Source organism: Triticum dicoccoides, chromosome 1A (genome assembly GCF_002162155.2).
Source record: "Triticum dicoccoides isolate Atlit2015 ecotype Zavitan chromosome 1A, WEW_v2.0, whole genome shotgun sequence".
Classification (NCBI taxonomy): Eukaryota; Viridiplantae; Streptophyta; class Magnoliopsida; order Poales; family Poaceae; genus Triticum; species Triticum dicoccoides.
In genome coordinates this window covers 97,018,614-97,036,046 of record NC_041380.1, presented here as the reverse complement: position 1 = coordinate 97,036,046, position 17,433 = coordinate 97,018,614, and the positions used below count along the sequence as shown (strand labels likewise).

The 17,433-nt window shown below is 50.2% G+C and overlaps 2 protein-coding genes across 2 annotated transcripts; one reads left to right on the top strand and one right to left on the bottom strand.

Annotated features, from left to right (window-relative positions):
* The first annotated feature begins 449 nt into the window (after positions 1 to 449).
* Positions 450 to 2,258, top strand: LOC119365107 (protein ALP1-like). The gene has a single exon (XM_037630706.1). It carries the CDS (start codon positions 578 to 580, stop codon positions 2,012 to 2,014), a length of 1,437 nt encoding a protein of 478 aa, XP_037486603.1. The 5' UTR covers positions 450 to 577; the 3' UTR covers positions 2,015 to 2,258.
* On the bottom strand, positions 2,203 to 5,223 carry LOC119365112 (uncharacterized protein YwkD-like). Its single transcript, XM_037630713.1, has 4 exons — positions 4,983 to 5,223; positions 3,941 to 4,030; positions 3,658 to 3,861; positions 2,203 to 2,585 (listed from the first exon to the last, which is right to left on the bottom strand). The coding sequence occupies exons 1-4, from the start codon at positions 5,158 to 5,160 to the stop codon at positions 2,497 to 2,499; spliced, it is 561 nt and encodes a 186-aa protein (XP_037486610.1). The 5' UTR covers positions 5,161 to 5,223; the 3' UTR covers positions 2,203 to 2,496.
* Between the last annotated feature and the right edge of the window lie 12,210 nt (positions 5,224 to 17,433).

Genomic DNA, 17,433 nt, shown 5'->3' with positions numbered 1-17,433 from the left:
ATAGAAAAAGACTAGCCGGCCATACAAGGCAGGGGTCGTGACAAAAGAAACCCGCGGAAAGAGAGAGAGCCGTCACGGACCGGTCAGTCCACCACTCCACACGGTAGTACGGCCAGGCAGCCCCCAAATCAGTCCACCACACCACAGACGATATTTTCCTTTTCCATTTTCCCCTAACCCCGCTGCGGTGGGACCCGACAGCGAATCGCAGCCCACCACTCTAGCAACTCTACTCGGCTCGGCGACCCGCTTTCCTCCCCACTCCGTTCTCCCCACCCGCGTACGCCGCGGTACAACGCCACACACGCGGGCGAGCGACCCGCCTTCCGCGCGCCTTCTCCGCCTCATAATTTTAGTCTCCCGTCACGCATACCGCGTCCCGAGCTCCCCCCGCGGCCCCATACCTATATATGACTTCGCCCCCGCGCTCCATCACACCTCAACCATCTCCTCCTCCTCGATCATCCTCCTCATCCCGCGTCTCACTGAAGCACCCGACTGCCAGTACTGTACTTCGGAGTGCCGCCGCCGATCGAGCTAGCTCCGACAGCCAAGACTCGACGAGACCGATCGGATCATGAGCACCTACCTCACGCCCTTCACCCCTCTTCCATCGCTCTTCGACGGCCCAGCAGCTGCCGACGACCACTCCTCCCTCCTCGCCTTCCTCATGAACGACGACCTCGCCGCCGCGCCCGACGCCTTCCCTTACTACGGCGGCGCCGAGGCCGCGCCAGCCTTCTTCGGACACGCCGCCGCGCCGTTGCCACCGCCGGTGGTGGCGCCACCAGCGGAAATGACTGGTCAAGGAAGGAAGCGCGGCTTCGTCCCCGCGGGAGACGACGGCTCGTCGCGGCCGCAGGCGGTCAGGAGGAAGGTGCAGGGTTCGCCGCCCACCTCGCCTGCCCACAGCGGCGGCGACGCTGCGCCAGCGGCAAGGAGCGGGGGCCGGCGGGTGTGGGTGAGGGAGCGGAGCACGGAGTGGTGGGACCGCCTCAGCGGCCCGGCGTGCCCGGACGCCGAGTTCCGCCAGGCCTTCCGCATGTCGCGCGCCACCTTCGACGCGCTCTGCGACGAGCTCAGCGCCGCCGTCGCCAAGGAGGACACCGCGCTGCGTGCTGCCATACCCGTGCACCAGCGCGTCGCGGTCTGCCTCTGGCGCCTCGCCACCGGGGAGCCCCTCCGCGAGGTCTCCCGTCGCTTCGGCCTCGGCATCTCCACCTGCCATAACATCGTCCTCCAGGTCTGCGCCGCCCTCACCGCCGTTCTCCTGCCCAAGGCCGTCCGCTGGCCACTGGAATCCCCCGCCGCCAGGTTCCAGGCCCTGTCCGGGATCCCCGGCGTCGTCGGCTCCGTCTACACCGACCACATCCCCATCGGCCCACCCAAGGACGACGTGGCCGAGTACTACAACCGCCGCCTCACGGAGCGGAACAACAAGGCCTCCTACTCCGTCGCCGTGCAGGCCGTCGTGGACGCTGACGGCGCCTTCACGGACGTGTGCATCGGCCTCCCTGGCTCGCTGTCCGACGCCGCCGTGCTCGAGAGGTCCGCGCTGCACTCCCGCTGCGAGACCGGCATGCTCGGAGACGACCAGTGCCGGCTGGTGGGCGGCGCGAGCTACCCGCTCACGGACTGGATGCTCGTGCCGTACGCGCACCAGAACCTGACATGGGCGCAGCACGCCTTCAACGAGCGCATCGCCGCCGCGCGCGCAGCAGCACAGGGCGCCTTCCAGAGGCTCAAGGGGCGGTGGCGCTGCCTGCAGCGCCGCACGGAGCCCAAGCTGCCGGACCTCCACAACATGATCGGCGCTTGCTGCGTGCTGCACAACTTCTGCGAACGCAGCGGCGAGGAGTTCGACGCCGACATCCAGTCCGAACTCTCCCAGCAGGACGATGCCGACGTGGTCGCCGCTGCCAATCCCGTGCTGTCCGCAGCGGCCGACAAGGAGCGAGACAGGATTGCTCACGACCTCCTCCATGGCGGCCACCCCAGCGTTACATTCCTCTAGGGGTCTGTTCACCATGTCAAAACGCGGGCTTCTGTAATGTGATGAACTACTCATCTTCCATGAAAGCATAGGAAGAATCCCAGTTCAGAACATACAGCTTTCGGATGGGATTAGGACTATTTTTTTTTCATGCTTGTTCCAAGAGATATTTAGAAGGCACTGACACTGATATCAGAAAACGTAGCGCATTCAAGTCTGATATAAGTATCATAATGTGGAAGGAATTTACAATATTCATTTGTCCATACCCATGTCATTGTCACTACTACAGACCAAATTGGCTAACATTTTAAGCGCCAGTCTATGATCATGTGATAGATACATCTCCATTTCTTGACTGGTATGTACAAGGCACAAGCAGAATTGCCCCAGCCAGATCTTGTTTGCTAGACAGCAAGACCTGCAACAAGGTCTTGGGTACAGTAATCTTACAAGCACCATTCTGTGAGGTGTGTTCTAGTTGGAAATCTGACTCTCACTTGCTACACTTGTGTAAATTCCAACGCATTTCCATCCGGGTCTCGTGCAAAGATTGCTGGTCGCCCGGATTTGCTGAGCGTGTAGCTGATTCCTGCATCACGGTGAAGGCATAGAAGGTCATTGTGTTGTCGGACAATGGATGATAGAGAAATTTGGTGAGGCTAATTAGAATCCAGCATTATGAATTGCAAAAGTGCAATGCATACTAATTAACATTATAAAGTCATAGTAGGTGACGTGGTAATATCAACTAAGAGAATTAAGTTCTAACATAAAACATGGAACAGTGAGTCTTTTTGTTCTCATGTCAAAGAGATGGGAATGTGGGTGCTACAGTCATGTGGACGTAATATGCTCGAGATTCTTAGAAATCAATTGACCAGTCTTTTAAAAGATTATCTGATGAACATCACTGTTCAAGTGTTGAATCAACTATAACATCAGACCGCCCTTTTGACACCTTGCAACAATTTCTACAGAATGGTTATTTTAAACCCAGGACAGGTTTTTCCAGAGTCAAGACACCTATAACTTTACCCTCAGACGTTACAAATAGCCTGACTACGGCAACAGTTACAAATTTAGGCAGAACCATAACCATAACATACTATGGATAACTTCACTCTATTAACAGTAATTTACAGATACAGTTGAGACAATGAATATGTATATCTCTGCAACCATATCTACCAAGGCAAACGCCATCCTGCAGTTTTATAAGTTCGATTTTTAGTACTTGTACTACCAATCCATGGGTTTTCGTGGGGTCACCTTAGAATTTAATACTCCCTCCGATCCATATTACTTGTCGCTCACTTAATACAACTTTATACTAACGTTGTAATAAGTGGGTGACAAGTAACACGAATCGGAGGGAGTATTTTTTTTTATCCATGAGTAAGTATACAGATCCTTTTGGAGCTTGTGTGTTTAGTTGTTGAATTGTTGAAACTTTGTGCTACTCACCGCAGTAATGTAAGGTTAATGTGTGTTTAGTTGTTGAATTGTTGAAACTTTGTGCTACTCACCGCAGTAATGTAAGGTTAAATGCTCTACTAGCGGTTACCGTTGTTGGTGGCAAGTAGAGGAAAAAGGTATGTGCACACTGTAGCCAGTGTCTGATGTACACAGCAGAAAAAAATAGAGTTGGAATTCAGATATACCAGCTTTGTCAAAGATTTCTTTCAACTTCAAGACATCTCTGATTGCTATACAGGTATGACGATCACGCCCGCCATGCTCTGGGCGTCCTGTCAGTGGATCCGGATTTGGCAGCTCCATCAAGTGGATCATCTCAGAACCAACCCAGAGCCAAGCACCTCTGTACGGAAGCTTGTCATTTGGCCTAGCAGGATTCACCTTAAGACCTGAATGATCAACAGTATCATTTTACTTTATAAGCAGTGCATATACATGTGAAACATATACAACTCACAGATAACTCACCAAGGAGGTCCTGGTAGAATGCCATCGACCTTTCAAGATTTTCACATAGTATTCCAACATGGTGCATACTAACAACTCCATAGTCAGGTTCTGCATTTGACATCAGAAATGATTTCATTCAGACACTAAGGAATAATTATGGAACTTTGACCCAAAATGTGTTGCTCTGTTATCTTGAGGTAATGGAACCCAGCCTTTTTAAGTCTTATGAAACAAGAAATGACATTGACACAAAAACTTGCTTATCAACGATAGGAATGCAGAGTACTCTTATGACATCATGCAAATTAAGCTCTTGGTAATTTTCCTTGCACATAGAGATCAAGACCTACCTGCCACTTATATTTTGATGCTGCATGTACTAACATATTACTCTATGACATGCAAGCAAATTCTAGTGAGCACCCATAATTTCAGAAAAAATGAACACCGTGAATGCAAATATCGACCAAGGTTGGCCTCGTCAGCAACCCTGGCTAGCTTTGATTGTTAAGCCAAAAATCTGGCTAGTTCCAGTTTTGCTACTTCAGTACCAGCTACTAAAGACATGCCATAGTTCAGGTTTTAATGCCTAACATATTGATATACAGCTCCTTTCAGAGAACTAATTCTAAAGCTGTTGCTTGTGTCTTTGTATACACTACTCTCAACTGCTCCTCAGAACCTCCATTGAAAAATGCAAACACAGGTAGCCTCTGGGATTGGATCTGCAACTTTAGAATTAGTACTAACTAAACTAGATCTAAATTCTTCTAGACCATGGTACTGATCTAACTAGTACTAGTCGTATCGGTGTAATTGCAGAGAGAGAATTTCTTGGACAGTCCAGGCCCAAACTGAGGCAGCAAAACATTTTTCATCCACGACCAAACGTCGCCAATGTTTTCACTCCGCAGATTCAGTAACGCAGAAATTAAATACTAAAGAAACAATCTTTGCACTCCATACAGCCTAAAGCACATCTCGTCTACACCGATGTGCTATCAGTACTAGATAGGAACCAAAAAACAAAAGTACTACGATAGGAACATAAAAAACTTACCCTGGGACTGCTCCTTGGCCGTCAGGGCCTGCTCACCGCCGGTGGCCACCGACATGTGAGTCCGGATCCGGCGGTGTGCGGCAGCAGAGGGAGTGTGATGCGTTCTGACCGCAGCGCAGGCCTTTCCGGAGCCGGATGCGGAGAGGAGAGGGAGAGAAGAGAGGCACCTCATCGCCATTGTGGCCTTCCCAAGAACAACTCCGATTCGGCTCCGTGCGTGGGCTTTCTGGGCCTGTATTTTTGTGTGGCTCCAGCCTTCTCACCTTTTACTGTCTCTTTCAGGTTTTTTTCTGGTTTTTTTTTTGGTGCAGATGGGATTAATTGCACGCCTCAAATTTCTTCTTTTCTCTCCAAAAGAACCATCCCTTGAATTTCATGATGCCGGCAAATAGTAGGACAATGATCATTTTCCTATTTTCCTTTTAACATTTTTTTCAAATTTATTTCCTCATGTGATTTAAACTATTCCTCTACACAATTAGTTTATCTGTTTCCCTCGCAAAAAAATAGTTTATCTGTTTATATTGACATTGTGCTCATGGAGGTTATTCAATTGTCTAACCTAGAGGGGCAAATGAGTTTTGAACAATCTAGACTAAACTCGGCTTAGAACGAGCTCAAATTGACTTGAGATACCGGAGGTGGAAGTAGACTTGTGCCCCAAGGACCTACTTGCAATTTCATCATTGTCAGGGGTGTATGCTGGAGTTGGTTTAATGGATTGGAGTTTATTTCCGCAAAAAAAAAATTGAACAGGTGGCTCATATTCGGCTTGTAGTGATTTTGATTCAATCTCGAGCCAGATTTTAGCCAACTAAATTTTTTACTATTAAAGAGGAGTTGGTCATCGTATGTTTGCCTTCACCCCTCCAGCTCTTTCACTAACCCTACGAGGAAAAAAAGGAGAAAGCCTAGCACATATGAAAAAACAAAAAAAAAACAGCCCATTTTTCATTTTTCTCTCCAAATCTCTCTCTCTCTCTCTCGACCCACCCCAACACGCCCCTCCCCCGACCACCCCAACACCATCTCTCTATTCACCTCTCTGGCGCCCCTCTCCCTATAGCCTCGACTTCCAAATGCCCTTCCTGATAGGAACTAACTAGGCCGCTAGCAATGTTCATAAGAGAAATAAAATTTGGGCAGGAAAGTAGTGGAGGACGATTCACTTAGATTTGAAAAACACTGGAGTTAGGGTAGCCGAAACACGACGAACTTGGATTACTGTCGGGTCGAATCCAACAGATCTTGGGTAGGGGGTCCCAAATCCCGAGCTAGTAGTCTTACTAATGCGGAGCATCCTGTGGACATCACCATGTCAAGAGTCCATTCGGTGAGTGACACGTGCGACATCTACTTCACATACACAAAGGTGAATCATCTCCTTTACATGTGCTCACTTGACCCATTCGAGGATGGTATACTACTTGACACTTCTCCCGTGTGCATGCATAGGTATTGTCAGAGCTTCACGGATGTTGAGGAGTGCAAGCGCCGAGGAACAACTACACCATCTGCTAGGGAAGCCTGGAAGCGACGACAGAAGAAGACGAAGCTGCTGACGCTACAGCGGCTGGACATCCGGGCCAAGGGCTGGACATCCGGCGCCTGTGCAGCCTCCAAGGAGCTGCACCAATAGACGGCCGAAGCATCAGTGGCCGGACATCTGGCCCGTGTGCCCGGACATCCGGTGCCTCGCCAACCCCCGGACATCCGGCATCATCCCCGGAAATCCGGTAGCGACATATCCAAAGAGCAACCGGAGTGCCACTTCAGCCCGCACATCTGGCCAAGACCCCGGACATCCAGCTCATCCCGAAGCCCCGGACATCTGGCCCCCAGACCAGACATCCGACACCTGCGCGTGCCTAACCGGGCCAAAGACCCATGTATCCCCTCCTCACTTACCCGTTCGTGGCCCTAGACTATATATACTCCTCCACCTCCTTCTAGTTAGGGTTAGCAAAGTGATAGCTCATTTGTATGTGAGCTTTGCTCCTACCTACCTCTACTCTTGAGAGTACTCCATTGGAGGCCAAGACCTCCATCTAGGAGAAGATCTCGAGGGATTCAAGACCTCCTCACGGAGAAGATCCTTCTAGGATTCAAGCCCCCATCTCCTTTGGATTTGGGATGAACTTTACCTTGTATCTTTCCCTTTGTTGTTCATGTACCTTTTGGATCTTGTGTGTTTGATTGTCTAGTGGATGTGTGATTGGACCTGTTCTTGAGTGTTTCCCCTTGTGATTTCTCCCCGTTCTTCCCCGTGTTCTTCATATTCTTCGAGGGAATCCACTCCAATCATGAAAGATCGTCCTACACTGGGTTAGCCCCGTATCATATGGTATCATGAGTCACGTTTATCACGTATTTGGAGTCCCTCCCACCGTTTTCTAGTCTTCTTTTGCTAGATTTCGTCCTAAATTCGAAAATCCCCACCAAAAATAGCCCCCAATTTTTTTGTGATTTGTTTGTTTGATGATGTTTTTTTGATTTTGATCCATGGATTCGTTGTGTCTTGAGTAGATCTAGCTTCTCCCCACTTTTCTCCACCTTCCATCCACAAAATCCGTCAAATTTTTGAAGGAAATATGCCCTAGAGGCAATAATAAATTTGTTATTTATATTTCCTTATATCATGATAAATGTTTATTATTCACGCTAGAATTGTATTAACCGGAAACTTAGTACATGTATGAATACAAGACAAAACAGAGTGTCCCTAGAATGCTCTACTTGACTAGCTCGTTAATCAAAGATGGTTAAGTTTCCTGACCATAGACATGTGTTGTCATTTGATGAACGGGATCACATCATTAGAGAATGATTTTAAGGACAAGACCCATCCGTTAGGTTAGCATAAATGATCGTTTAGTTTTATTGCTATTGCTTTCATCATGACTTATACATGTTCCTCTGACTATGAGATTATGCAACTCCCGAATACCGGAGGAACACCTTGTGTGCTATCAAACGTCACAACATAACTGGGTGATTATAAAGATGCTCTACAGGTGTTTCCGATGGTGTTTGTTGAGTTGGCATAGATCAAGATTAGGATTTGTCACTCCGATTGTCGAAGAGGTATCTCTGGGCCCTCTCGGTAATGCACATCACTATAAGCCTTGCAAGCAATGTGACTAATGAGTTAGTTGCGGGATGTTGCATTACGGAACGAGTAAAGAGACTTTCCGGTAACGAGATTGAACTAGGTATGATGATACCGACGATCGAATCTCGGGCAAGCAACATACCGATGACAAAGGGAACAATGTATGTTGTTATGCGGTTTAATCGATAAAGATCTTCGTAGAGTATGTAGGAGCCAATATGAGCATCCAGGTTTCACTATTGGTTATTGACCGGAGATGTGTCTCGGTCATGTCTACATAGTTCTAAAACCCGTAGGGTCCGCACGCTTAATGTTCGATGACGATTTGTATTATGAGTTATGTGATTTGATGTACCAAAGGTTTTTAGGAGTCTCGGATGAGATCACGCACATGACGAGGAGTCTCAAAATGGTCGAGACGTAAAGATTGATATATTGGAAGGCTATATTCGGACATCGGAAGGTTCCGAGTGATTCGGGTATTTTTCGGAGTACCGGAGAGTTACGGGAATTCGCCGAGGGAAGTAGTGGGCCTTAATGGGCCATACGGGAAAGGAGAGAAGGGCCTCAAGGGTTGGCCGCCCCCCATGGAAAGTCTGAATTGGACTAGGAAGGGGGCGGCGCCCCCTCTCTTTCCTTCTCCCTCTCCTACTCCTTCCCTCTCACTACAAAAAAAAGACACATCCGTGACATTTTGGGCCGAACGGTTTTTTTTCTGTCATACATATGACACTTCTATGATGATAATTGTGACAAAACTCGGTATCATCATAGATGTGGTGGGCTCCTACTTCTATGACAAAAAATCATGACAAAAAATTGGCTTTTCGTCCTGGGCGGGCCGGAGACGCAGCTGCATGACATTCTTTGGGCCGTCCATGACGGAAAAAACCATGGTAGAAGCAAGGGCGAGGAAAATTTCGGGGAGTTCCCGGTTACGGTGGGAGGTCGGGGGCCGAGCGATGTGCGCTTCTCTCGTACACGTACGCGCGTGTGTGCGAGGCGTTGGCTCTAACTGAACCCGAGCGAGGCGTTGGGCTCTAACTAAACCCGAGCGATTGCACTGCAGGCTACGCATTACTGAACCCGAGCGATCGATCGATGGCTGTTAACTGAACCCGATCGAGTGATTCCTTCGCTACTGCTGCTAACTGAAGCCGATCGATGCTGCCTCTAGATGAATAGTGAGCGTTGCGGGAGGGGGGTTGGATGAACAGTTCCCGGTGGGGGTGGATGAACAGGACCCCGTGGTGTTGCCTCTAGATGAACAGGACCCCGATCGATCGAGCCGGTTGGGGCTGGATGAACAGGACCCCGTGGAGGGCTGGATGAACAGGACCACCCCGTGGAGGGCTGGATGAATAATAGATGGTGGAGGGCAGGATGAACAGTAGTCCATGGAGGGGTGGTTGAACAGGAGCCCGTGGAGAGGGCTGGTTGAGCAGTAGCCGGTGGATTAGCGCGCGGTGGAGGCTGGATGAACAGGAGCCCGTGGATGAACAGTCGCAGGTGGAGGCTGGAGGAGGTCGACGGTGGATGAATAGTAGCTCATGGAGGCTGGAGGGGGTCGACGGTGGAGATGAACAGTATCCCATGGAGTCCCGTTTTGCGGTACGCCACACCCCTCCCGATGAACAGGATCCCCGTTTCGACCGTAGCGCTCCAATAAAAGTCTGTTTCCTCCGTTTTGCGGTACGCCACACCCCTCCTGATGAACAAGACCCCCGTTTCGACCGTAGGAGGTCCGTTTCCTCTGTTTTGCGATACGCCAGACCCCTCCCGATCAACAGGACCCCGTTCCGAACGTAGGAGGTCTGTTTCCTCCGTTGTGCGGTACGCCAGGCCTCGTTTCCATCGCCTGTTCCGTCCAAGCCCTCCCGATGAACACGACCACGCATTCCGTTCCAACCCAGCCGGTTGGCTCCCACGCGTTCCGTTGCCTCCCGATGAACACGACGCATTCCGTTGCCTCCCCATGAACACGACGCATTCCGTTGCCTCCCCATGAACACGGCGCATTCCGTTGCCTCCCCATGAACACGGCGCATTCCGTTGCCTTCCCATGAACACGATGACGATGTTGTTTCTCCATTCCGCCCCAGCCATGTACACGAGCCCTGGCCATACGTATGCGTGAGTAGGCGTTCGAGACCCCGCCCGTATGTACACATACATGGCCGTATTTTCTTTCTTGCACCCTGGCCGCTATACGTATGTGTACATGCTATGTGCGCGCCTCTACTACGATACATGCGTGCCTCTACTACGACACGTGCACGCCTCTATATCGACCAGTATGTACGTACACGTTCGTGACTAGAATGACAATGCTACGTACGCTTCGACCAGGTGGGTCCCGACTATCAGGCACTTCCTTGCCTGTGAAGATGTAGCTGGTGGGTCCCAGCAGTTAGGGGGCGAATCGTTTTTTTCCCGGACGCACTTCCTTGCGTGCGAAGATGTAGCTAGTGGGTCCCAGCAGTCAGGGGGAAACGTTTTTTCGCAAAATACAGTGGCCCGTCCGGTGGGTCCCAGCTATCAGGTGGAGGAATCATTATTTTCCGCGTAATAAGGAGGCACTTCCTTGCTGCGGCCGTGGACCCAGCTGTCAGCATCTCCACGTACAGTCCACGTTCGATGGAAGTCGTTCCTTGACCACGTTGACCACGCCGCGCCGAGAGCACCAGGGCGGTGGACGACGGCGAGGCCTAGGAAGGGGATGACACGAAGGCAGGGAAGACTCGGCAGTTGTTTCCCACGCGTAGGGGAGTACGACTGTACGAGGGTTTACTGGTTCGTCTACCGTCGCCGGAGAATAACAGCAGGTGTGGGTGAGTAGATGGATGGCTAGGCCAGCGATAGGAGTACGGTCGGGCGGTGAGGCCTGCACAACAGCACAGCCGACCGCGAGGAGGAGGGAGCAGGCAGTCCCACTGGCGCTTGTTTGAGCGGCTGGAGCAGGAAGAGCAGAGATTGAAGAAGCACGATGGCCGTTGGATGGACATCCAACAGTGAGTGCTTGTGCGTCAACCTTTTTTTAGGAAAGCCTCAAATCTGTGGAAAACAGCATACAGCCCATCTGCCATTATTTCTAATAATTTACAGCCCATTTGCTAATTCTTAAGGTTTTTTTAGAGCCCATATTCTTTTTGTTAGCATTACAACCCATATTGTGGCAACGGTTAAAAAATTATACGAAATTTTGAATATTTCGGTGCAGTCCGAACTGTTTTTAATCCCGAAATTTCGACTCACATTCAAACTGATTTTAAAAATAAATGTATATCAATATAAAATCCAACAAATTCTCCACACATAAAAATTAATGTAATTTAAAATCTTGAAATAAAAAAAAGATATTTGGAACTAATTGCCGGTTTGATGTGTTTTAAAAATGTACAACCCATTTCTCATTACTGATGGGCCATTTTCTCGGCCAGCCAAATGAAAGCTCTCCTCGTCTTGAAAGATTTGCAACCCAACAGGTCTGACAAAGCGACTTACTTGGCAAATCACAAAAAACTGGGCTGTGACCGTGTACCCAGCTGTCAGCCTCTCCACGTACAGTACTCTTCCGATGGAAGTCGTTCCTTGATCACGTTGACCACGCCGCGCGGAGAGCACCACGACGGTGGACGACGACGAGGCCTAGGAAGGGGACGACGCGACAGTGGAAGCCCGTGCGGAGAGGACTACGAGGGTTCACTGGTTCGGCTGCGGTGTGAGGCTGCCATCGCCGCAGGGCCTGGCCAGCGGTGGGAATAGTAGGGAGCAGTGAGGCCTCTGCGGCAGCACAGCCGGCCACGGGAGGCAGGAGTATGCGACACGACCGGCGCTGCTTTGGGCGGCTGGAGCAAGAAGACCAGAGGTTGAACAAGAACTACGGCCGTTGGATGGACATCGTACGATCACTGGAGCTAGAATCGTTCATATTGACTAAGTTGACAAAGCCCTTTGTCCCCGTCAACTTAGTAGGCCCACAAGTCAGCCTCCCAGCAAGGTGGGTCCCAGCTAGCCGGGGGAGTATTCATTTTTTGAGCGTAATAAGGAGGCACTTCCGGTGGGTCCGAGCTGACAGCGGGGGAGGGGGGGACGTTTTTTTGCGAAATATGGTGGCCCGTCCGGTGGGTCCCAGCAGTCAGAGGGAAACGATTTTTTTCACAAAATACTGGTGGCCTATCCGGTGGGTCCCCGCTGTCAGGTGGAGGAATAATTATTTTGCACGTAATAAGGAGGCACTTCCTTGCTGCGGCCGTGGACCCAGCTGTCAGCCTCTACACGTACAGTCCACATCCGATGGAAGCCGTTCCTTGACCACGTTGAGCACGCCGCGCCGAGAGCACCAGGGCGGTGGACGACGACGAGGCCTAGGAAGGGGACGACGCAGAGCCGGGGAAGACGCGGTAGTGGATGCCCACGCGTAGAGGAGTACGAGGGTTCACTGGTTCGCTGCGGTGTGAGGCTGCCATCGCCGCAGAATAACAGGGGGTGTGGGTGAGTAGAGGGATGGCCTGGCCAGCGGTGGGAGTAGTAGGGGGCGGTGAGGCCTCCGCCGCATCGCAGCCGGCCACGGGAGGTAGGAGCACGAGGCACGACCGGCGCTGCTTTCGGCGGCTGGAGCAAGAAGACCAGAGGTTGAAGAAGCACTACGGCTGTTGGATGGACATCGTACGGTCACTGGAGCTAGAATCGTGCATATTGACTAAGTTGACAAAGCCCTCCATCCCCATCAACTTAGTAGGCCCACAAGTCAGCCTGCCACTAAGGTGGGTCCCAGCTAGCAGGGGGGTATTCATTTTTTGTGCGTAATAAGGAGGCACTTCCGGTGGGTCCGAGCTGACAGCAGGGGGAACGTTTATTTCGCGAAATATGGTGGCCCGTCGGGTGGGTCCCAACAGTCAGGGGCAAACGTTTATTTCACGATATACTAGTGGGCGTCCGGTGGGTCCCTGCTGTGAGGTGGAGGAATAATTATTTTCCGTGTAATAAGGAGGCACTTCCTTGCGGCTGTCGTGGACCCAGCTGTCAGCCTCTCCACGTACAGTATTCTTCCGATGGAATTCGGTCATTAACCGCATTGACCACGCTGCGCCGACAGCACCACGACGGTGGACGACGGCGAGGCCTAGGAAGGGGATGACGCGGAGCCGGGGAAGACGCGGCAGTGGATGCCCACGCGGAGAGGAGTACGAGGGTTCACTGGTTCGGCTGCGCTGCCGTCACCACAGAATAACAGGGGGTGTGGGTGAGTGGAGTGGAGGGATGGCCTGGCCAGCGGTGGGAGTAGTATGGGGGCGGTGAGGCCTCCGCGGCAGCACAGCCGGCCATGAGAGGCAGGAGCAGGCGGCACGACCGGCGCTGCTTTGGGCGGCTGGAGCAAGAAGATCAGAGGTTGAAGAAGCACTACAGCCGTTGGATGGACATCGTACGGTGAGTGAGCTAGAATCGTGCATATTGACTAAGTTGACAAAGCCCTTCGTCCCCGTCAACTTAGTAGGCCCACTATACTGGGTCCCAGCTAGTAGGGGGAGTATTCATTTTTTTGTGCGTAATAAGGAGGCACTTCCTTGCGTGCGAAGATATAGCTGGTGGGTCCGAGCTGTCAGCGGCAGTAACATTTTTTCGCGAAATACAGAGGCCGTTTCGGTGGGTCCTAGATGTCAGGTGGAGGAAATCATTATTTTGCGCGTAATAAGGAGGCATTTCCTTGCGTGAGGCCGCGGACCCAGTTGTCAGCCTCTCCACATACAGTCCACTTCAGATGCATGTCGATCATTGACCACGCTGACCACGCCATGCCGAGAGCACCAGGGCGATAGACGACGATGAGGCCTAGGAAGGGAACGACACGGAGGCAGGGAAGACTCGGCCATTGTTTTTGTTTCCCACGCGGAGGGGAGTACGACTGTACGAGGGTTTACTGGTTCGTCTGCCGTCGCCGGCAGGTGTGGGTGAGTAGAGGGATGGCTAGGCCAGCAATGGGAGTACGGTGGGGCGGTGAGGCCTGCGCGGCAGCACAGCCGGCCGCGGGGAGGAGGGAGCAGGCAGTCCCGCCGGCGCTTGTTTGAGCGGCTGGAGCAGGAAGAGCAGAGATTGAAGAAGCACGACGGCCGTTGGATGGACATGCAACAGTATACAGGCCATCTGTGGAAAACAGCATACAACCCATCTGCCATTATTTCAAATAATTTACAGCCCATTTGCTAATTCTTACGGGTTTTTTTGGAGCCCATATTCTTTATATTAGCATTACAGCCCATATTGTGGCCACGGTTAAAAAATTATACGAAATTTTGCATATGTCGGTGCGGTCTGAACTGTTTTTAATCCCGAAATTTCGAGTCACATTTAGACTGATTTTTAAAATAAATGTATATCAATATAAAATCCAATAAATTGTCCATGCATAAAAATTAATGCAATTTAAAATCTCGAAATAAAAAAAGATATTTGAAAATAACTGCCGATTTGATGTGTTTTAAAAATGTACAATCCATTTCTCATTACTAATAAGCCATTTACTCGGCCAGCGGAATGAAGCTCTTCTCGTCTTGAAAGATTTGCAGCCCAGCGGGCCTGATAAAGCGACTTACTTGACAAATCACAAAAGAACTGGGCTAGCCATTTTCAGAAAGAAAAAAAACTACTGGGCTGGTCTGTGGTAAACATAAAAGAAAAGGCTGTCTAGACAGGCCAGAGTGTCCCACACAGCCCAGTTGACACCCTGCTTCCGTCTCAAAAACAAATTAGATAAATGCCACTCCAATTATGGCGATTCATAAAAATGCCACTGCAATTTCCAAATTTTGAAAAATGCCACTGCAATTTTTGCAGACTTTGAAAAACGCCACTGCAGTTTGCAAACTTTGAAAAATGCCACTCCAGACTTCAAAAAATGCCACTAGAAATGGCATGAAATGGCATTTTTCAAAGTTTGGAAAATTGCAGTGGCATTTCTCGGATACACCAGATTTGGAGTGGCATTTATCAAATTAACCCAAAACAAAAATAACTGGGCGAGCTGCTGGGTCCCTGGTGTCAGCCGCTCGTTGTGCAATTCTCTCGTTTATTGACTACGTTGACAATGGCATGGGACCCAGATGTCAGAAATCCACTAGGAGGAGCCATTTTTTTATTGGCTTGAAATAAGGAGGCACTTGCTTGTGTACTGCCATGACCTTGGTGGGTCCCTGCTGTCATCCTCTCCACGTACAGTACCAGTTAGTCGTGCTTCAAAACTGATCGGCACGCCATTAAGAAAATAAAGGTCGATAACTAATGCGGTACCTCAGGCCAACGCGACCAGATCGCATTTTGCACGAGAAATTACACACCATGTTTCATTGACATGTGGTCCCGTTCCAACATATCAGTGAGACGACGGTGAGTAGTAGGAGTATTTTCGAACGGACGTGTAGGCCGGGGCGCCTCTTCATGAACCGTGGCAAACTCGCAACCGTCCACCGACTCTTCGCCTTTCCCTCTCGATTTGGAACTGCTGTCGCATGCTCTTCCTGTCCTTCCTCCATTTTCCTTCAGCCCTTCACCCTTTCTTCTGCCATTGTTCGATCATCTTCTCCATGGAGGGAACAGGCCGGAAACGACCCCGTTATTCTTGCCCCGATCCGAAAAATGACGTGGTGGAGGAACTCATTGATCAGTGCGACGTCGTCACCTCGGCTAGCATGGCAGGTTCGTTCAAGCCCATTCTCAACTCAACTAATAACATCATTACAAAGAACCCAAGAGTCAAGGAGCGGTTTGATCTCCCCTATCTTCTTCGCCGTGACCCTGATGACTGGCGCCGGCACGATGGAGGCCTCGCCCTGTGCCAGTTGATGCCGCTTGATAATGATACGTATGATGTTAAGATGCCATCGCTTGAGGGCAAGGCTTGGGCGGGCGCACATGGAGATTGGGTTGTTTACATTGGGTCCAACTGCGAGTGGGAACTTGTGAATGTGTACACTCGTCACCGGGTTCCACTTCCAAAAATCTCAGCACACTGCCCAGAGGTTGAGCACACCGGTAATGTACACACGTTCAAATACGATCATGGTGACTGTCTTCTACGGAAGATAGCAATTTGTCAAGTTCCCAACCGCTCTTGGAATTACAACAACTATCAAGTTGTTGCTATCTTCGACAAGCTTGTTGCCGTCCTTCGTGGTTCGACTCGATGGATATTGCTCAAAAATCAGTTTCTGTACACGGATGAGTACTGTGATGCAATTCAATACGAGGGCATTGTGTTTGTTGCCACCACTCGTGGCACTGTTTTTGCATGGCATCCTAGTAGTTTCGGTACGTTTGTCTTCCATCGTAATTATAATTGTTTCATCCACATGCATGCGGGTTAGCAAGTTTCCCTTTACTAATTAACCTTCTTCTTGTGTTTCCAAGGTCCTGTGAACATCCCACCACCTATACTTGAAAATTTTTATAACGAAGGGGGAGATGCCGATGGTGATGATCATGAGCATGAGGATGAGCAGTGCCCATATACTCTGTAGCGCCTGGCAACTAATTCCGATGGATCACCTCTTCTTGTGTGTATACAGCCCACTGATGATGTTACTGCTAAGGAAGCAGATGTCTCCCATGGTCGCACTCTCCAGACCTATTCCAACACTCGTTGCATGGTATTCGGGATGGATACTGGTGTGCTAGCGCCAACTCCTTCTCCCTGGCACAAAATTGATAGTCTTGGAGAAAACTCGCTCTTCCTTGGACAAAACTATCCGATGATGGTGAAAGGCGATCCAACTGCTGTTGACACATTTATGAGAAGCAACTGTGTCTATACCTCGGACATTTGGGTGGTTCCCTACCCTGGTACTGATATAGTAGGCCGCTTCAGCCTGGATGATCGGTCCTGCGTTGGTCTCCAGATCGACAACGGATGGCCCGTCCCAGAGAATCACTTATGGCTCAAAGCAAGCATTTCCAACGTCGTGGAATGGTTGAGTTGAAGTTCATTTCATGGCTTGTTATTTGTTGTGTGGTGAAAACTTTAATATTTATAATGTATCCTCGTTGTCGATGTGGGTTGATGACCTGTTGTATGTAATAAAATGATATGCGTGTGATAAACTTACTAAATTTATGAATGGCTTTCGAGTCACTTCTCTGAGTGAGTGGTGCGACGAGGCAAAAAAATATTTTCCGAATACATAATTGTACGTGCATTGCAACAGGTTATTGGATGAGGCCAATCAACAATAGTAGTACACTATTTGTACTAGCTTCACATGCTTCGCGCGTCGGGCGGGTGTTTTTACTGTAGCCATATGTTAATGTGTTCGCTATACGTAACCAGCACCTCGAATCCTCGATACT

Bases quoted from the DNA above. Each gene is read 5' to 3' on its own strand.
- LOC119365112 (XM_037630713.1), bottom strand. From the start codon at position 5,160: ATGGCGATGAGGTGCCTCTCTTCTCTCCCTCTCCTCTCCGCATCCGGC. The intron at 3,862-3,940 runs GTGAGTTATCTG...TTGATCATTCAG, and splicing joins ATTCTACCAGGACCTCCTTG to GTCTTAAGGTGAATCCTGCT. The intron at 2,586-3,657 runs GTATATCTGAAT...ACCGTGATGCAG, and splicing joins AGAAATCTTTGACAAAGCTG to GAATCAGCTACACGCTCAGC.
- LOC119365107 (XM_037630706.1), top strand. From the start codon at position 578: ATGAGCACCTACCTCACGCCCTTCACCCCTCTTCCATCGCTCTTCGAC.